General features: G+C 51.4%; 6 protein-coding genes across 6 annotated transcripts; 4 read left to right on the forward strand and 2 right to left on the reverse strand.

Annotated features, from left to right (window-relative positions):
• Positions 1 to 393: 393 nt before the first annotated feature.
• Positions 394 to 3,444, forward strand: Asppvi_004158 (Zn(II)2Cys6 transcription factor; the record flags this gene model as incomplete). The annotated part of the gene is made up of 3 exons (XM_043300114.1): positions 394 to 1,349; positions 1,419 to 2,343; positions 2,422 to 3,444. The coding sequence occupies 3 exons, from the start codon at positions 394 to 396 to the stop codon at positions 3,442 to 3,444; spliced, it is 2,904 nt and encodes a 967-aa protein (XP_043156049.1).
• A 1,046-nt stretch (positions 3,445 to 4,490) lies between these two features.
• On the forward strand, positions 4,491 to 7,086 carry Asppvi_004159 (J domain-containing protein; the record flags this gene model as incomplete). The annotated part of the gene is made up of 4 exons (XM_043300115.1): positions 4,491 to 5,027; positions 5,121 to 5,465; positions 5,528 to 6,889; positions 6,940 to 7,086. 4 exons carry the CDS (start codon positions 4,491 to 4,493, stop codon positions 7,084 to 7,086), a joined length of 2,391 nt encoding a protein of 796 aa, XP_043156050.1.
• Positions 7,087 to 7,626: 540 nt separating this feature from the next.
• On the forward strand, positions 7,627 to 9,543 carry Asppvi_004160 (SKIP/SNW domain-containing protein; the record flags this gene model as incomplete). The annotated part of the gene is made up of 3 exons (XM_043300116.1): positions 7,627 to 7,773; positions 7,851 to 9,278; positions 9,382 to 9,543. 3 exons carry the CDS (start codon positions 7,627 to 7,629, stop codon positions 9,541 to 9,543), a joined length of 1,737 nt encoding a protein of 578 aa, XP_043156051.1.
• Positions 9,544 to 12,483: 2,940 nt separating this feature from the next.
• Positions 12,484 to 14,117, forward strand: Asppvi_004161 (ACT domain-containing protein; the record flags this gene model as incomplete). Its single annotated transcript, XM_043300117.1, has 3 exons — positions 12,484 to 12,528; positions 12,648 to 13,039; positions 13,100 to 14,117. The coding sequence occupies 3 exons, from the start codon at positions 12,484 to 12,486 to the stop codon at positions 14,115 to 14,117; spliced, it is 1,455 nt and encodes a 484-aa protein (XP_043156052.1).
• Positions 14,118 to 15,176: 1,059 nt separating this feature from the next.
• Asppvi_004162 (WD40 repeat domain-containing protein) lies at positions 15,177 to 16,672 on the reverse strand (the record flags this gene model as incomplete). The annotated part of the gene is made up of 4 exons (XM_043300118.1): positions 15,177 to 15,489; positions 15,550 to 16,147; positions 16,221 to 16,559; positions 16,615 to 16,672. The coding sequence occupies 4 exons, from the start codon at positions 16,670 to 16,672 to the stop codon at positions 15,177 to 15,179; spliced, it is 1,308 nt and encodes a 435-aa protein (XP_043156053.1).
• A 527-nt stretch (positions 16,673 to 17,199) lies between these two features.
• Positions 17,200 to 18,742, reverse strand: aspC (septin CDC12; the record flags this gene model as incomplete). Its single annotated transcript, XM_043300119.1, has 7 exons — positions 17,200 to 17,269; positions 17,328 to 17,836; positions 17,900 to 18,210; positions 18,274 to 18,436; positions 18,492 to 18,534; positions 18,609 to 18,622; positions 18,698 to 18,742. The coding sequence occupies 7 exons, from the start codon at positions 18,740 to 18,742 to the stop codon at positions 17,200 to 17,202; spliced, it is 1,155 nt and encodes a 384-aa protein (XP_043156054.1).
• Between the last annotated feature and the right edge of the window lie 15 nt (positions 18,743 to 18,757).

The following is an 18,757-nucleotide window of genomic DNA, read 5'->3' on the forward strand; positions in this document are numbered from 1 at the left end:
ATACTGTGTCTTCTAGGATAAGACAAGGCCATAGAAGCAGTGCGGGGGGGGTATTACTTCGAAAAGAGCTTGTGTCCATTACACAGATACTTCCTTTTTCATCAGATATCAAGACGAGCAGCCGGGGGAACGAGACCGTATCAGAGCCAACCTCATCGTCGTCCTTCTTTCGTCCATCCAAGAACCGGTTCCTTGTCGCTCGCTTATACGCTTCATAACTCTCGAGAATCCTTCCTTTCAGGCCAGCCAAGATCGAATCTCGCAGCCCGCCAGCCCTCTCTCCTTACCTCCACCCCGCCCTCAAGATTCTCGCAAAATCGACACCGGACACTTAATGCTATTAGACGTTCTACATTAGATTGCTTCGAGATCAGCTTTCCGTTCGTGAACGTCATGTCGACCTATTATGTGGGACCTTTCGGGCGTATGTTACCTGTTACCGACCGAACCTCTCCGGAAAGGGAACCAGAGCGTTCAGCTAACGAGCCAGTATCTGGAAACCATCCCTACCAACTTCCACCACCGCGCACATTGGAGTCTCTGCAATTTGGAACAGACCCCTTTCTGTCCCGGCGAAACCATGAAGGAAAAGGAGACTCCCGACTCGGCTCAAACGCTCTTGGACATCAGCCAGTCGTGAATGAACAGCTTCCTTCCGTCAGCGAGCTGTTGACCCCATCCTCTCGTTCAAGCCAATCGGTGTCACCACATCGCTCACGGCTGTTCAGTTTTTACCATCCTACGGGTGAAAGCACCAAACCCGGTCAGAGTCCCCATGCGGCGAGCCATCATGATGCCGGTCTTGTTCCACGAACACCTCAAGGAAGACCTGAGACTCGCGCTGACCCCTTCTCGCGGGCGACGGCCGGAAATTTGCCTTCTCTCTCTCAGATGCCCATCTACACACCCGCAAACGAGGCTCGTATGCATGCGGGTATCCGTACAGATGTTCCACAGCAACAAGCACCCCACTCTCCCTTTACACCCCAGCGTCGTGTCAGTCATGATAAGGGAATAAGGGAAGAGAACCCATCACCTGTGGCTCACGACATTGGAAGCGCGGCAGCAAATCAACCGCAGACGGCCCAAGTCCGTCCCCACGTGGTCGACGAGCGGTACATAGAGGGTGAAGGCTGGTGTTACATCTACGCTGACGGGTCCCATTGTCCCAAGACCATTGACGGTGTGCCTGTAAATGCAAACTGGGGCGTAACTAAGGCCGGAAAGCCGCGAAAAAGATTGGCACAAGCCTGCCTTACCTGCCGGGAGAAGAAGATCAAGTGCCAACCTAATCTCCCAAAATGCGACCAATGTCAGAAGTCGGGAAGGGAGTGCCGGTTCGAGAGCGCGTAAGTGACTAACACGAGACCTTTTATTTGTCCAAATAGAATCTCGATGCTGATGAAATTGTCCTACAGACCACGAGGGCACCGTGCAGCAGCGAAAGCCAACACGCATACCAACAGATACGACACGAGAGACTCCTCCTCCTTTGTCGGCTATCACCCTTCTAGCTCATCCAACTCGATCTACTCCGCCTTAAGGGCTTCTGAAAGCTCCGCATCCCTTCCTAACACCAATTCGCAGTCGCCAATGTCTGACGTCTCCATGCTTACACCCCCTGCCATCAACAGTGCCCACGAACCTGGCTTGGAATCGGATTCACTTTACAGAGCGAGACGACAGAGCCTTGGCAGACCATCTAGTGGCGCTGAGGATCTGAGCCGACGGTCTGTGGAAGGCAATTCAGCCCGTGCTACGCCTGATTACACTGAGATCTTGATGGAAATGAGAGATCTGGACCCTCATGATCCCCTGGCGCACGAGTGGAACACCGATCCTTATGAAAACGATGCGGAACTTACAACTCACTACGTTGAGAACTATTTCACTTATGTGAACGACAGCTTGTATTATATCTTCCCCCGAAGGCGCTTCCTTTTGTGGTTAAGGTCGTGTCATACGAAATCGCTGGAGGACAAAATGCTTCTTTACTCGATGATGACATTGGGAGCGATTTTCTCGGATCGGCCTGACAGGCTTGCGGCCATGAAGAGGGCCTCACGCACGGCCCGCTACGCTGTGGAACATAGTCGTCATAACCTCTCTTTGCAGCTCGCACAATCTCGGATTATCATGAGTCTTTGGTATTACGCCATCGGCGCTCTAGAGAAGTCCTGGGATGCAGTTGGTGCTGCAGTTCGAACTGTATGTGGATTGCGGTATAACGTTGAGTTGGGAGGGGTTATTGTGGATCAAGACCGGGTTTGCGAGTATGGCTTGCATCCCCAGGCCCTAATAGAATGCCGTCGTAGGACATTCTGGGTCGCCTTCTTGATGGATGTGAGTGATATACACCTGCCGTGCCGGCAGTTCGATCATTGGGAGTCAGCTAACCATTTTCTCTTTCTTTCTGTCTAGCGCCTGTCATGTTTTTATTCGTCAACCTCAGCATTCATTCCCTCACAGACGGCTTATCTTAGAATGCCTTGTCGCGAAGAAGTCTTCGAGGCTCAGCAATATACGACTGTACCATACTTTCAAAACTTCCTCAACCAGCCGCCCGCATCAAGAGATGATGAGCTCTCGGAATTGAGTGCCATGGCGCTTTTGATAGAAATAGTATCTCTTTGGGGAGAGGTGGCGGATCACGTCTTTCGTCTATCCCTCGTTCCGGTGGAGTCATCCACTACACCTTTTGAGGAATTCTATACCACAATCTGCCAGCGTGCAGACGCTTGGGTTGCCAGGCTGCCGGAACATTTGAGGTTCAGCACCCTGAATATGGAGCGAAGCGTTCGGGCAAGAAAACCCGATCCGTTTTTCTCGATACATCTGTTATATCATGCAACAATGATGAAACTGAATAGACATGCGCGTGGTCAAGACTATCGCGCAGAGTTTGTGAGCAGGCAGGTTCGCATGGCCAGGACCCATGCAGCAGAGACCCTGCGGATTGCTCTCGCTTTGGCACATTACACGGGTGAATATGACGCATCGCGAATCGCCATGGACTCCGCACCCTGGCAAGCGGCTATACTCAACCCTTTCCTAGGTTATGTGATCCTGTCCGCAGTGGACATCCTTAGTGCGGCCGGGTTGGTACCTGATATGCCCGAGTGCGTCAAGCTCATCCGAGGTGGCCTCGAAGCTGTCAAGGAGCTGGGTCGTTTTTGGGAGAGCTCGCTACCATTAGTGTCTCTCATCGAGACTCGTCTGGAGCCATTGATAGAAATCCTCCACGATCCGACCAAGCTGGATCACAAGATGGTGTTTGCTGCAAAAGGTCATTCCTTGGACAGCCGGATCCAGAAGCAGCAGTCCCCGATCACCGATGATTTGTTCTATGGCGCTCTGCCCCACGACAGACTATTTAGTGCGTTGGGGCCGGAAGACGCTTCATTGACAGAATCCAACATACTCTGGATCAGAGAAACGGACTGAAAGAGGTCACTGTACTCTGCTTGCCCGTCGACCATGCACCTTGCACTGTTACGACCTGTATTAAAAGACACGACTTTTTTCTTCCTTGTCACCAACACCCGGGTTCAACCCGACTCCATTTATAAATTAAATGTCTATCTGGTGGACGATTTCGATGGCGTATACCTTGCCAGCTTCAAAAGGCATACCAAGTTCATGTTTGAGCGTTTTAAGCGATGACGACGGGTTGGGGTTGTTTGCTTTGCGCATTGATGATGTATACTACTGATGAATCCGATGTCTAACTCTTGATTCAAAAGACGTGGAGAATAGTAGCATTGATTTTGCCTTGATTTTCGGGTATGATATCGCTTGGTATTCGGTGATTCGTAGATCTGATGATCGCAACTTTTCTTCTGAAATACTTAATAAAGTAATATGAACTGCAGCGAGGTTTTGCTCCGTTGGTGTCAAAAGTTGAGCTATCCATTTTCCAGAAGCACCATTGTTTATGGCTGCCGCATGGCGTGTTCTGATGCCCCTATATGAAGATGTAATAGATCAACTGACTCTGACTTCAACCACTATCACTCAAGCTAGGCGTTTTGCCATAAAGAGTCGGTTTCCAGCCATATCCATTCAGGTCCATTCATTTGTCGGTATACGTTAGACTTCAGCTCTATGTCGAGACACGGATCTAAACGAGATAATCCGAATGTCACCTGCTACATTTGAACCTGAGCTTTAAATGAGTCGACATCTTATTTGATGATACCACAAATAGGGACGAATGGAATAATGAAGATGAAGGGAGGACGAAAACAAAGGCGGAGACGGAGCAACGGCATCCCGGAACACCGTGTACTGTTTTTCTCCCGACGTCATCGAAGAAAAGAAATGAAGGGAAAGCGGACACAAGGCGTCACGCAGTGCAATTGCGGTTTCTCCACGAGATAAAAAATGGACTGCCGGTGCTGGATGCACTAGTGAAATCTGTGCACGCGATTCTTACCCACGTATCAAGAGCCGGTTAACGTTCTGGCGTGCGCTGGGCTGCGCCAGCTACGATGTCCTCCGCCAGCGAGGACTGGGTAGGAGGAGGAGCGGGAGCGGACACCGATGACACACGCCCCCAGCGGACGAGATACGACGTGGGAAATAATGATGATATGAATGAGGACGTAGACTACAGCATGATCATGTCCTACCCCGCCGAAGAAGAGGACTACTACGCCCTGCTAGGCCTACGCCGGACCCCCGCCCCTAGCGATGCGGAGATCCGCTCCGCGTACCGCAGTCTCACACTCAGCTTTCACCCGGATAAACAGCCCGCGGAGCTGCGGGAGGCTGCGGAGCGACACTTTGCGAGGATCCAGGAGGCGTACGAGACGCTGCTTGACCCGAAGAAGAGGGTTGTCTATGATCTCCTTGGGGCGGAGGGAGTGCGGAGGGAGTGGGGAGCTGGAGGGGCGATGGGAAGGGGTGGGGAGGCGGAGATGCAGGTTGGTGTGAGGGCTCAGACGCCGGAGGAGTTTCGTGGGTGGTTTCTGGAGACAATGAAGAGGCGGGAGAGGAAGGTGCTGAATAGTTTGGTCCAGAGTAGGGTGGGTTCTCCTTCTCCCGTTTCCTTTCCCTTTGCTGTCTTGCTTGGGTTTGTTGCGTGATGTCGTGCTGACTGTGGTGTGGAACGGTAACAGGGCTCGCTGACTCTCGGGGTTGATGCGTCAAACATGATTGAAGTTGACCAGGATGCCGGGGAGGTGTATATTCACATTCCCTCTCCCAGTTTGTCTTCCTACGCTATCAGATACTCGTTCAAGGCGCCGCTTCCCACGCCGGAGGTTCTCTTCGGAAAAGAAGAGGCTGAGGACGAGGACGAGGATGAAGCGCCTGATGGCAGATCGCCTCCGCAGAAAGGCCATTCATATCTGGAGGCTCAAGGCCCTGAGATTTCGTTTAATGCAGGAATCTCTGGCAATCTCCGGCGCTCTTTTCGTAAGATGCAATTTCAGATTGAGGATGAGGGGATAGTGACGCGAGCGGTATGTCCAGATACATACTGTCTTCCGCAATCTTGTTGGACTGTTCCCTAACTGTTCAGCAGGTTCCTTTACCCCTGTTCATTGCAGGAAGAGACATCAATCTGGGCGCCGGCATAAGCCAACGCTTTGGAGATGTCGCAAGCATGAAAGGGATTCTGGCCAAGCGCCCTTTTGCTTTTCTGCGAGACTCGGCCTTTGCGTTGAACGCGGCGGTCCTGCCGACTCCATTGTTGCAAGGAACCATAGCCACCGCAGTTCAGCCGATTCCAGGGACGAAACCATTCCAGGTCAACACGAGCGCCATTATCACCAATTCTCTCATAAAAACGCCACCTATGCTTGCACTGCAGGTGACAAAGGAGATTGGTGAAAGGAAGCATGCCTTCTGCTCTTGGTCGAGCGGTACCATCTCCTGGCCAGACGTGCTGCAGGTCTTATTCAGCCCGATTGCCAACCTTGGCCTCGATACAGAGTCGGCCGTGGAAATGACTGCTTTTGTTCAGCCGAGTCAATTCCAGCTGGGATTCTTGTCCGTTCCCAAACAAAATAGAAACACAGTTGTGCTGGGTGACGACGAGGACCAGGCAGCTGAGGGGGAGGAGGATGAAGAGGAAGCGGAACTTAAGCAGATCCGCAGGAAGGCGCGCAGCGAGGCAAATGCTGCCGAGTCTTGGCAGACGGTGGTCATGGCATCACCTGAAGGAGCAGGACTGTCCTTCACGTATGCTCGGAATATCTTCAATGGCAAGGCAGCCAGCGAGCTTGCTCGCTCCGAGTGGAGTTCCGAGGGCCATTATTCTTTGCCGCCCGCGAGCGAGCCTCGGTGTGTGCGCGTTGAAGTCCGGAGCTCGGTGAATATGGACCTGTCCCTAGCCTGGAACATCTCCGGCACGCGCCAGGTAGGCAGATTCACCCGTGTGGGCTTCGGCGTCGGTGTCCAAGGAGGCCGTGGCCTCGTCATGACAGCCTCCTGGAGCAGACTCGGGCAGAAGATCGCCCTCCCCGTTGCGGTCTGTCCGATGGATGCCGTTAATGCAGATGCCGCCGCCCTTGCAGTTATCTTCCCCTGGGTGGCTTACTGCGCCCTAGAATTTGGATACATCCGCCCGAGAGAACGGAGGCAGCGCCGCCGCGCCATTGCTCGGCGGCATAAGCAGCTAAAGAGATTGATTCCGAAGAAGAAAGCAGAAAGCCAACAGGCAATCGAACTTATGGCCGAACATGTACACCGTCGGCAAGCGAGGGAGAAAGAGCAAGGTGGCCTGGTCATCACCAAAGCTGAATATGGCCATTACCCGTCGCCGAAGAGGTGGACAAATAACAGCGCCAACGTCGCTAAGGATTTGGAGATCGCTGATGTGACGATTCCTGTCGCTGCGTTGGTGGACCACGGCCAGCTGGTGATAACAAAGGACACAGTCAAGGTCAGTATCCTGCGGTGACGTTGTTATGGACTTCACTAACTGTTCATTAGTTCCAAATCCTTGGCTTCTACGATCCCGCGCCTCTTCTCCCGAAGAAGCTGAAGATTTGGTATACCTATCATGGTAAAGAGCATTTTGTGGAAGCAAACGATTCAGAGGGCATTGCATGTCCTATGCGCACACATCTAGTTGGTTGAACGAGATCCGATCTTACTTGATCTGATTAATTCGCTTAATCCCTTAACATCTCTTTCATATTGTCTCTACTCCTATAATCATCGCCTCCTCTCCTCTCCCTCCGCGATTTCACCCTGTCGCCTTCAAGAACATTCTCCCAAGACTTGGCTTTCTAGATATGGCCATATCATTTAGTGAGTACCATAGACATGTCAGTCTATCTATTTGAAGGAAATCGTGAGACTGGCCACTTTGTTCTTGGTGTTGTTGGTGTACTACGTTGTACAATATCACATTTACATAGTTATAGAGACTGTCAGCAAGAGCACAAGTGTATAACCAAACAAGTAACTCTATAACTTCTGGCTATCAGTCATGTTTTCTCCGTCGTCCAGTGCTGCACGCGATTCATGTTGTGGAGGACAGCTACTACGGTAAGCCACATGGACCACACGCGCACTTGGCCGCCTGTTGGCCGCCAAACGAAAAGCAATCATCGCCATCCAAAAGTTCGACCATCCCACGTCATTCACCCTTTCCACCGTGTCCCCCTTTCGACAATGACATCCATTGCAGAGGGGCTTTTTAAGTCTTTACCAAAGCCGAAATATACCGGCGAGGATGAGGAGGTGCCTCAACATGCCCAGCCCCGTGGTCCGCGGATCGTGGGCGCCGACCAGATTGATCAAAGTCAGATTGTTTTGAGGGTGGGTTATTCCGTCCCTACGCTTCAGAAATTTTTCATCTTACTCATATACTGACTATCTTGGTTTACGATGTATAGAAAACCGGTCCTCCCCCATATGGCAACCGTGCAGGATGGCGACCTCGAGCACCAGAAGACTTCGGCGACGGTGGCGCGTTCCCCGAGATCCTGGTCGCACAGTATCCCCTCGACATGGGCCGCAAGGGTACTGCATCGACATCGAACGCGCTCGCGGTGCAGGTTGATGCAGAAGGAAAAGTGAAGTACGATGCGATCGCCCGCCGGGGTCACAGCGAGAACCGGATCGTCCATGCTTCCTTCAAGGATCTGATTCCGCTCCGACAGCGCGTGGATATGGGAGAGATCTCGCTAGACCGTCCCTCGGAGGAAGAAGTGGAGGCACAGATGGAGAAGACCAAGAATGCGCTGGCGAGCCTGGTCGAGGGCGCGGTGGCGGCGCAGAAGCCGAAGAACGTCAAGGGTGGCCGGAGGGCAGAGCCTACGTTTGTCCGATACACGCCTGCTAACCAGATGGGGGATACTACGCGGAAGAATGATCGGATCATGAAGATCGTCGAGAGACAACAGGACCCCATGGAGCCACCCAAGTTCAAGCACAAGAAGATCCCCCGCGGCCCGCCCTCGCCACCTCCGCCCGTTATGCATTCTCCGCCTCGAAAGCTGACGGCAGAAGACCAGGAGGCCTGGCGGATCCCACCTCCCGTGTCTAACTGGAAAAATCCCAAGGGTTACACAGTCCCGCTGGACAAGCGTCTTGCTGCGGACGGACGGGGACTACAGGATGTTACGATCAACGACAAGTTCGCACAGTTCGCCGAGGCCCTGTTTACTGCTGATCGACATGCCCGTGAGGAAGTACGACTGCGCGCACAAATGCAACAGAAGCTGGCGGAGAAGGAGAAGGCTCAGAAGGAGGAGCATCTCCGCGCCCTGGCGCAGAAGGCCCGCGAGGAGCGAGCCACAAGCAGCCGTCGTGATTCCCGTGCGCGGTCACACACGCGCAGTGTCAGCCGCAGTCCTTCTGCTCACTCACGGTCTGCCACGCCCAGCGATGACGAGGAAGCAGCCCGGGAGCGCGAGCGCATTCGTCGCGAGCGCCGCCAGGACGCTGAGCGACAGCTGCGCCAGTCTCGCATGGGCACGGAACGTCGAATCCAGATGATGGCCCGTGAGCAGAACCGTGACATCTCGGAGAAGGTCGCGCTCGGGCTGGCCAAGCCCACCCAGACATCCGAGTCCATGTGGGATTCTCGGCTCTTTAACCAAACAAGTGGCATGCAGTCCGGGTTCAACGAGGATAATCCCTACGACAAGCCGTTGTTTGCCGCGCAGGACGCGATCAACAGCATTTACCGGCCTCGGGCTCAGGTGGATGTGGACGACGAGGAGGGAGCTGAAGGGGAGATGAGTAAGATTCAGAAAACCAATCGCTTCGAAGTTCTGGGCAAGGCCAAAGAAGGTTTCCGGGGCGCAGCTGAGGCTGAGGTGAGATTCCCGTTTTTCCTTTTACCTTCGCATAGAAAACTTCTATTGCATGAACTATCATTGTGTAATCAAACAACTCAGCTGACTTTATCCTTCCTCGCAGACCCGTGACGGCCCCGTTCAGTTTGAGAAAGACACAACAGACCCCTTTGGCATCGACAGCATGATTGCCGACGTAACCGGGGGAGCCGGACAGAAGCGCTACGGGATCCAGGAAGTGGAGCGTGAGGATCGGGGGTCTAAGCGCGCAAGAGTCGATGATTAAAGCGTATCCGCTTATTCGGTACAACCTATTGCGCTTTTTCTTGAGATCTTGTCTCGTGTATTCTGACTTCCACTTCTTCGGAGATGGGCTCATGCATTGCGGGCGTTTGCAGTCTTTGTCGTTACGTTGTATCTACGAAATGGGAACCATATCTACTTTGAAAGGATATCATTTGATGGGTGTATCACTTTGTGGTTGCAGCAAAAAGGCGAAGAGACGTATCCTACACGATCGAAGCATGGTTAGTCCATTCCTATCAACACTCTAAATCTAAATAAAGGACAAAGGATTCAAAAAAAGGGCTCGTGATACATCCGGTTCCATGTTTGCAGACTACGAAGATTAACATATCTACGCCAATTTGCAGAAATGTGAATGAGAGAATTTCCCGACACCTTTTTCCCTTATCTCCGTGATAGTGCCGCGTTTCCCTATCTGCATGGCTACATCATTCCCAAAGCAGCTGAAACTCATCATAGATGGCGCCACGTTTGGAGGAGGGATGGATTAATGGAGGCATAATGCAAAGAGGGGTTTACTATCAGCCTATCTGGACTTGCAAGATAGATAGCTAGATAGATTGCTGTGATTCTTGCAGAGCGACTCAGCGACACCCACCTGGCACGCACTCCTCGGCAGCAACAGGGATGGACCGGATGATCGCCCATGGGGGTCGGATGATTGGACAGTCGCTGACCAGACCAAGTCTCATTGATGCGAGTGACAGGAAGATACCAGTTCGTAGGGCTAGGGAGGAATGATCATCCGACTCGGGCAAGCCCGTGCGAACCTTGCAGTTTAGCTAGCTCAAATTGTTATGAAACAACGATCGGATTGAACAACAGAGCGAGATTCTGATTGAAGCGCTTCAAGCGCAAAGGGTGTGGAGATTGGGGAATATGACATTCCAGCTGCATCGCATTGAGTTTTAGGGGATTGTGTCACTTGCCGTGGCAGGATGAGCTTGAGTGAGGAGGTCTGTAGGCACTAGGCCGTCAGTATGATCCTGGTTGCCGGCGTACATTCTTTTTATGCAGTCTAAAGCATTAGACTGGCGCCATCATAATGGCATCATTTCCTGATCGAGTTGGTTGATGTTGCTGATGGATCCCCTTTTCGTGTGAGAGGCCTCTAGTAGTTACGGAGAAGATAGCAGATAGGAGTAATGAGTTTGACTGTTAGAGCACTGACTCCACCTTGTTCGAATGACTGTGTCACGGTGACTCTTTTTGGTKTTGGTCTCGCTAAAGAAAACTATCTTCCCAGAGCTGTCGGAGCTTTTCCCAACGGATAGAGGCCCCTAATGGACCGAGTACTTGAGAGTCTGTCGTCGTCCATCACAGTAACTCCCAGACGATGTTTGGGAAATGATGGATGGGACAAGCAGTTAGCCCATCTTCCTCCTGGCCCCATTAATTGGCTTGCCACATTACGCCGTATGCAGGATTGATTGATGGATGTGTATGTACGCATGAGAACAGCGAATGGATTCATAGCAAGCAACTGGTGTGCCTGACTAGCCACCTCACACAACCCTGCAAATCGAACAGAGAGGAAAAGAGGAAAAATGCGGGGAGCGGATGAACATGAGCACCAGCCATTCACCATCAGCTGCTCCCCCGAACCGTGCGCTGGGAGGGGGTCATAACGCACATTTTAGTCTGATCTTATATTTCCTTACTATTATTTAATTATTGTCATTTAGAATTTATTATTTTTACCTCTTTATTATTTATTATTCCTATAGACTGGAATAACCCCACCGTAACGACGGAAGCAGCGCCTAGCGCGGGGTGGCGATAGAAGCAGATTTGCTGGTCATCATGGTCATGGCTGGGAATAATAATAATAATAATAATAATGGCTCTGATAAGCAGTGGGTGGAGCCACAAAAGCTGGAGATAAAGTCTACCTACAGACCTACGTAGAGCCACTTTTGACCAGTCACTGCAGAGAATCGACTTGCAAAGGGGGATATGCTAAAAAGGTTTAAAATTGAGGATAAGGATCTTTAGGATAACATTTTGCTTTCGAAAGACAATTATATTCCTTCATTTTCCCCGGTATACTCGGCAGTGGAGCTTCACAGCAGCAAAGAATAAGACTCCTCTTTGCTTTTTCCTTTCAACTACCTCCTTGGCTTCCCCATATTCTACGAATATTTTACCAGGAATCAATATTCAACAGTCTATACTGATTGAGTTGTGGTGAGAATCAATTGGTGTTGAAACGAAAAGAAGAACCTCAGGCACTTTACCCTCGCCCAAAAGGAAGGCCACTTTGAGTCACCACAACTAGAGATACACCCATCCATCCATTCTGTTCTTCCTCCTCTCTTCTTTCTTTACAATCTGCGTATCGTCTTCTCCGCATTCGATCCTACAGTATTTGCCAGTCTATATTTGAAATAACATCGTCAACGTCCGGGCATTCTTGCGTGCTGGCTCTTCACCGATACTATCATTTCTCCGAACAATGGCGTAACTCCACTCCGCAGACAAGAACAATGAAGACGCAGGGCTTCGGGCCATCAAGGACATACAGGAGGAAAAAGAAACGACTACTCCATTGATGTCTGCCGCGCTTTGTTTCATGGAATCTGAGTTTTACTCGGCTCTCTATTTATACTTATTTCTCTCATTATCATTCGCGTCTCAGTGACATTGTTGCCTATTACCCTAACTTCACCTGTACTGTCCACCGAGACAGCCTCATCTGTACAACTTCAATCTGGCCTTTCGATACCTACTGCCTTCTCTCTGTGGATCTTCTCCCGATTGTACCTGCGAGTCCGACTCCGCTACTTATACTTTCACATCACCCCGAAGTCTCCCATTACGAGTACCTCACTTCTCCTTTGGGATCTTGCCTTCCCAAGACAGAGCATTGATTCCCTCGAAACCGCCTATAGGTATCATTTGTACCTGATCGAGGGCAATGATGGATCATTCATTGTCTCTCACTTCGGCTCAAGTCCAGTTTATGGTAAGCCTCCATCTTGCTGTTCATCAATCACGCTATCCATCTTCCCGTCAAGAATTATGACTTGTATAGACCAGTCTAGTGCAAGGCTTGTTTTGCTAACCATAATCATCGAGAGACAGGATGACCGACTGGCCTTGGTGCATATACCGTTGGATCTCTACCCGTATTTCTTGACTCCGATCCTACAGGTCCTCTTCCACGAGGTACCCCCCGTAGACCAGAGTCATGCGGAGGTCTTGAAGAACGGCTCCAGAGATGGCCTCAAGCATGCACAACCGGCCTTCTTGAATTTCTCCATCACCCCGGTAGAATGCTCCATCATGTGCCCCAGGCAGCTTGCCAACAAGTATTTCGCTCCAATGATCGATAATTTCGTTCAAGATCATGCCTCTACCCAAAGCCGCCTGTCCATCAGTCAGGATGATTTCATAGCCATGCAGGTGTACGGCGAGGGCCTGGAAGCTGGCCAACGTGTGCTTGAATTGACGAGTCCTCTAGCGATGGCAGGAATGTACGAACCTCCCCGAAGAGAGTCTCGTTTATATGACCATTGCTGACTTTGCCTTCCCAGTTCTATCTTCTTCGTCTCCACTTACTTTTCCGACTACATCATTGTGCCTCTGCGCAGTAAAGCACATGTCATTGAAGCGTTGGAGAAGCGGGGGTTCCAGTTCGAAATCACCACCGAGGCTTTCATAAATCATAATCAAAGTCAGTTCAGCAGCTATAGCAGCCCGGTTTCATCTCGTTCCAACAGTAGTCTGGGTTCTCCGCCGGCAACTCCTCCTCCCTCGTCACTTGACGAACTGCAGGGGCGAACCTTCGCCTCCCTGCGGAAGAACCACATTGTGCCGTCCGTCGACCGATCTCTTCGCTTGGTGCAATGTGCTGCCCATCACCCATACAGCAGTGATGCTAGCTCAATATCAATCCTCCGCACGGCACTGACGACTGCACTGATTGTGGACAGACCACGCTTCCTCTCACTCACTCTGACCGCCGCCGACCCTGCAGCCTCTCTCTTGTTGGAACAGCGGCTCCTGCCACGATTCTTKAATGATGTTACCTCATCTGCCGAGTCTACTGATGAGACAAGCCTGCTTCTCGGGTCCAAAGAAGACATCCTCGTCCCCATCACGTTGGACCTACGCAAACTCCCTCTCGAGGCCACCGGTATTGTCTGTGGGGTTGCCAGTCGATTGGCCGACGCTACACATGCTTCCTGGGATGAAAGTACCGAAGCATCGACTATCGCTTTGTCTCACTCTTTCAATGGTGCTTCGTCCTTTGAAAGTTCTCTCAACCGCTACTTCTCGTCCAGTGTGGACTCTGGAGGACCTGTCAGACCGCCTACTCAGAGTCCTGCGCACCGAGCACCTATCAATGGCAATGGCGATCCGCTGGCACTCTCAACCCATCATCTGCAGCCAGACCTCGACACGTCTCTGGAGGCCGTCGAGATCAGCTTCCTGAGCACTGCACGTGCAGGGACAATCCTTGTCGGTGAACACGAACTACATCGAGCTATGGATGCGCTCGATGCCGAAAGCCATGAACCGGAACTGCCGGCTGGTGTGCTCGAAGTGTGACCTTTGCTTAGTTCAAATCCACATCGCCGTCTTCACTCATTCTTGTGGCCTACGGTGTTCGAAGAAGATAATCCTTCGGCGAAACCTCAAATAAGAACTTACGACAGCTACATGACTCAAAAAGAGGATATCCTCTACCCGTTGGCCTCTAATCTGATCAACTGCAAAACAGCAAATCGGCGTTTCGGAACTGTTGGCTGAAAAAGATTTTTGGTGTTTATCAAAGTTTGTTAAAATCACGTTACCCTGGTCGGATGGGGTCACAGTGCATCTTGGGTTGGATCTTGTTTTGAACGAGAATACATGGTTACTGTATAATATCGAACTCCCAAAAAACTCTACTCAGGAAATACCCTCAGGTTGGGACGATGACATTGTATGAAGGATGTACAGATGGATGAAGTCTATTTTCTTTCTTTCCCTGTTCGAGTAAGGTACAGGCTCTACTAATCCATAATGCAAAGTGAAATGGAATAAATGCCATCCAATAGGCGAGTAGTACATCAGATATTGCAAGAGCCACTTCAATTCGAAACGTATATATGGTGCCAGATGGCTTAGCTTCAACAAATAATCGCCATGAGGTGCAGCGTTATACGTCTCACCATATTTCACGCCAAGTCCAGTTTGGAATCTCGCAGTAGCTATCTCGTCTACCGGGTAGACAAACAAAAGGTCCGCAACTTGAAACTCGACGGGCGTCTGGGACTGACACGTCACCATGCAGCCCTATTGTTGGCTCATTTGCGAAGTATGCAGCACGGCCCGTGGTCGAGACCTACCGGACCAAAGTCGTGGATCAATAGCCTTGATCCGAAGAGAAATTCTCCCTGCGACAGAAGACGAGAAGCAGGCCGATGCAGAATGCAGTATGCACTATGCAGCGAGGACGTGCCAGCGGATCAGTGGTCGAATAGCAGCTGGCCAGGTTGACAGGACCATGTAGCTCTGTTTGCAATGTGGACGTTGAGTGGAGGGCTGATTGCGTGCGCGAACGAGGTTGCAGACTACGATTTTTCTGTCTGCATGTTCCGGAAGGGGTTTGTATTGCATGAAGTTCTAGGCGTTTCTGTGCGCGGGGATGGACAGCCCGTTTGACCTTGCAGCTGGCCTCGTTGATCTGGTTGGTGTCCGGCCAGCGTCTGAAGCTGGTGCTCTTGGAGAATGGCTTCGGCGAAGTTGTGTGAATTCGGATTGCAGGCCATTAAAGTCTTTTCCGCTTGGGATACAGGCGAGGAAGGGAATGCAACCCCGTGTTGTTCTCGTCGGGAGGCACGAACTGGCCAAGCTGCTGTCGACGTTACAAGGAGCTTCCTGGTTGGCCGCAACGATCAGGATCCTCTTGTTGTTCAGCCGTAGATTTTGACGGTGCCTGCAAAGAACCGTTATTAGCAAACTATACATACAAGCACAAAGGTTGACATGCTCTGACATACCATCGGAGCAGCCCCCAGCCCAGCAGCCTCCTTTCTCGTTCCATGCTACACAGCTAACAACCTTCACTCCATCACCCGCCGGGACAGCCGCAATAACCTCTCCACTGAGCACATCCCACGCAAATACATGAGCCTGTAGCGACAAATCTCCTTTCTCCGACTCACTGCCACTGAGGACGACGGCGTCGCCCCTGGCAAAGACAGACCGAATCCTAAGTTCGCTATTGCGGTACGTCGCCCTCGCACCGGTAGTGCTTTGCTCGAGACCCTCCTCGCCCCCAAAAGCCTTGAGCAGTTTGCCGTCTGCCCGGTCCAGCATCCGGATCCGGCTGTCGAGTGAAGAAACCAGCAGGGCATTGCCGTCCGCAGAGCACCGCACGCTCGTAACGGGGTGAGCAAGGACGTCAACGGTTGTCCGGCCCATGCGAACATCGTAAATGCGAGCGCGGCCATCGTAGCTTCCACTTGCTATAGAATACGTCGGCATATGTACGTGTAGCGAGGAAACGGTATCGCCGGCCTCGGTGAGGGCCTGGATAGGCTTGTGTGATTTGGACCGGGCGTCCCACAGGTTAATGGTCGTGTCTGCGCTTCCTAAGAGAAAGGTCAGAATCGCGGATGATTCTACTTTAGCACTAGACAGGAAAGGCCGGACAAGGATTCTCACCAGATACCACCACGGAATCACCCTCGCCAGCGAACTGTACGGCCTCGACCCTGGCATTATGTCCGGCCCATCGCCGTGTAGTCACACCTTGTTCGACGTCCCACAGAAATACCTGCCGGTCTCCGCCGACGCTTGCAAACCGCGCATTGTCTGCTGTAACAGCCACGTCCAGGACTGAGTACCCGTGCGCCTCGTATTTTTGGATTGGGGAGGTCGTCTCGTGACCAGTAGTAGAGCTGTTGTTGGGGATGGCGCGCGAGAGGTGAATGGCGCGATCAGCGGAACCAGTGAGGACATATGTACCTGGATAGCTAGAGAAAGTCACCGCATTTACCGGTCCTGAAACCGATTAGTTGATTGAGGAGCGTGGCTAGGGGATGGAGCAGAAGCCTACCATTGTGCGTTTTGAGAGTATGAACAAGCTGCGTGGGAAATTGTTTTGTTGCCGGCATTGATGGCTTAGATTTTTCAGCATAAGGTCAGGATGAATGACAAGGAGGTAGATCCTAGGTGATGAAGTTCTCGCCTTGAAAGTAACTGCGGAGATGAGGCTTTGTTATTTCCGCCAAAGAGAGCTATGTCACCCTCGAAACTGACCCGCTCATGCTTGAAGAAAGCCCCACCAGATAAAGCTTCCTACCCAGTCGCTCTAGGGTATGACCGAATCATGGACAAAGATTAATTCTGTATTGACACGCTACTGAATACAAATGGGTTATTATCAAGGATGTAACGAGATCATCGCTAGCTACCAGCGGCTAAAGAAATGATACAGCATAATAAATGCGCAGTAGAAGATAGCGCATCAAACGGCCTAGATCAAATATGTTTGTCCCCCGAATGCTGAGAAAAAAAATAGGCCGACAAGGAAACTCGAGGGGTAATCAAGAATAGACAATATTAATCAAATCGAAGCAGTTTTCCCTTTTCCACCGCGTGCTCAAAATTCGTCGCCGTACCCAAGGTGCCCGAGAGCAATTTAACGGCGTCCGTGACTCCGGGTGGTTGAGCCCTGCAGCGCCTCGATTTCTTGCTCGAGCGATTTGATTCTGCATCCAATCAGTACTGTCTCCATAGATCAAGAATTGCAAGAAGAGGTGCACATACGCAGCGTGGGTGGCCTCCAGATCCTTGTTGAGGCGGTCTCTCTCGGAAATGAGCTTCTGCTCCCACTGGCGGAATCGCTGCTCTTCGACCTTGACCTGCTCGGTGAAACGCTTCCTCAGAGCCTCCTCCTCTTCCTTGAACTTGGGATTGTCCAGCTTTCTCGGTCTGGCCTCGCCGAACTTTCTTGTTTCCATCTGCTGTGCGCGGTAGGCTTCGTAGTGCTGCTCCTCGGTGGTATGGATGAGATCAAGCATGTGAGTGCGGATCAGGATAGAGCGCAGCTTCTTGAAGTCACAGTGGTCCTCGTTCTCGACTTCGGCAACACCCCAAGCATATTGGCGACCCTTTACTACCCGGTTGTCGTTGGTCTTCACATCTTTCTCGGATCCAATCACAGCGAAGGGCATAGCAGCCATCAGACTGCGAGCGTGGGCGGCAGCGTGCTCGTCGTCCTCTTCGATAGGAGGGGTGTAGATCTTGATGCCTTGAGCTTCGACGACAGCTTTGACCTAAAATAGGTTGGGCTAGTCAGTATCTACCGGTAAGGGAGGCCATTCATCCGGAAGTCTCACTCTCTGCTTGAAACGGGCAAGATCACTAGGACTAAGAGTGTCGGCCTTGGCAATAACGGGAATAAGATTGACTCGAGAGCTCAACCGCTTCATGACCTCGATATCGAGAGGCTTCAAAGTGTGGCCCGTGGGTCTGATGAAGTACAAGCAGGCGTGAACACGCATATCGATCTTGTCTGTGCGGCGGGGTTGTTGCTCCTGAAGCATGTACGATTCGTGCTGGTCATCAAGGAACTCGATAATTGGTTGCCAGGAGTCACGGTTGTTCACATAGTCGCCGAAGCCGGGAGTATCAATGACGGTCAGACGGACTGTGCATTGCCGCATCGTTACATTAGTAACCATTCGCGAGGATGAGGGAAGAAGAAATTAACCTTTGAAGAACTTCTCCTCTAGCTCTGCCTTGGTAATCTCAATCTCAACCGTCCGGTCGATCTGCTTCTGATGGCGACGCTTGTGATCGGCATAGTTCTTGATAGTGGTCGAGAACAGGGTGTTGATAAACGTGGTCTTTCCCAATCCCGATTCTCCAGCAACCTATACTCCGGCATCAGCATACAGCTTCATCTTGGCTGGCTGGCTCGAGACAGACCATGATAGTGAAAGCCGCACCCCGCTTAGCGACAATCTTGTGTCTGTATAGCTTCAGTTAGACCTATCCACGCTTCATTCTTCGGCTGATCGGAGCTGCGTGACAGTTGGTACACACCGCTGGTTAGGGAGCTGTTGACATAAAGAACTAGTTAACATCTCTTTTTCCATTCAAATACATCCCCAAGATGTTGATTTAGCACTTACATTGGCAATGCCAATAGGGGAGGCAGTTTCCGAAGTCGTGGCCATGATGATAAAGGGGGT

This window comes from Aspergillus pseudoviridinutans (genome assembly GCF_018340605.1).
Source record: "Aspergillus pseudoviridinutans IFM 55266 DNA, scaffold_3, whole genome shotgun sequence".
Taxonomy (NCBI): Eukaryota; Fungi; Ascomycota; class Eurotiomycetes; order Eurotiales; family Aspergillaceae; genus Aspergillus; species Aspergillus pseudoviridinutans.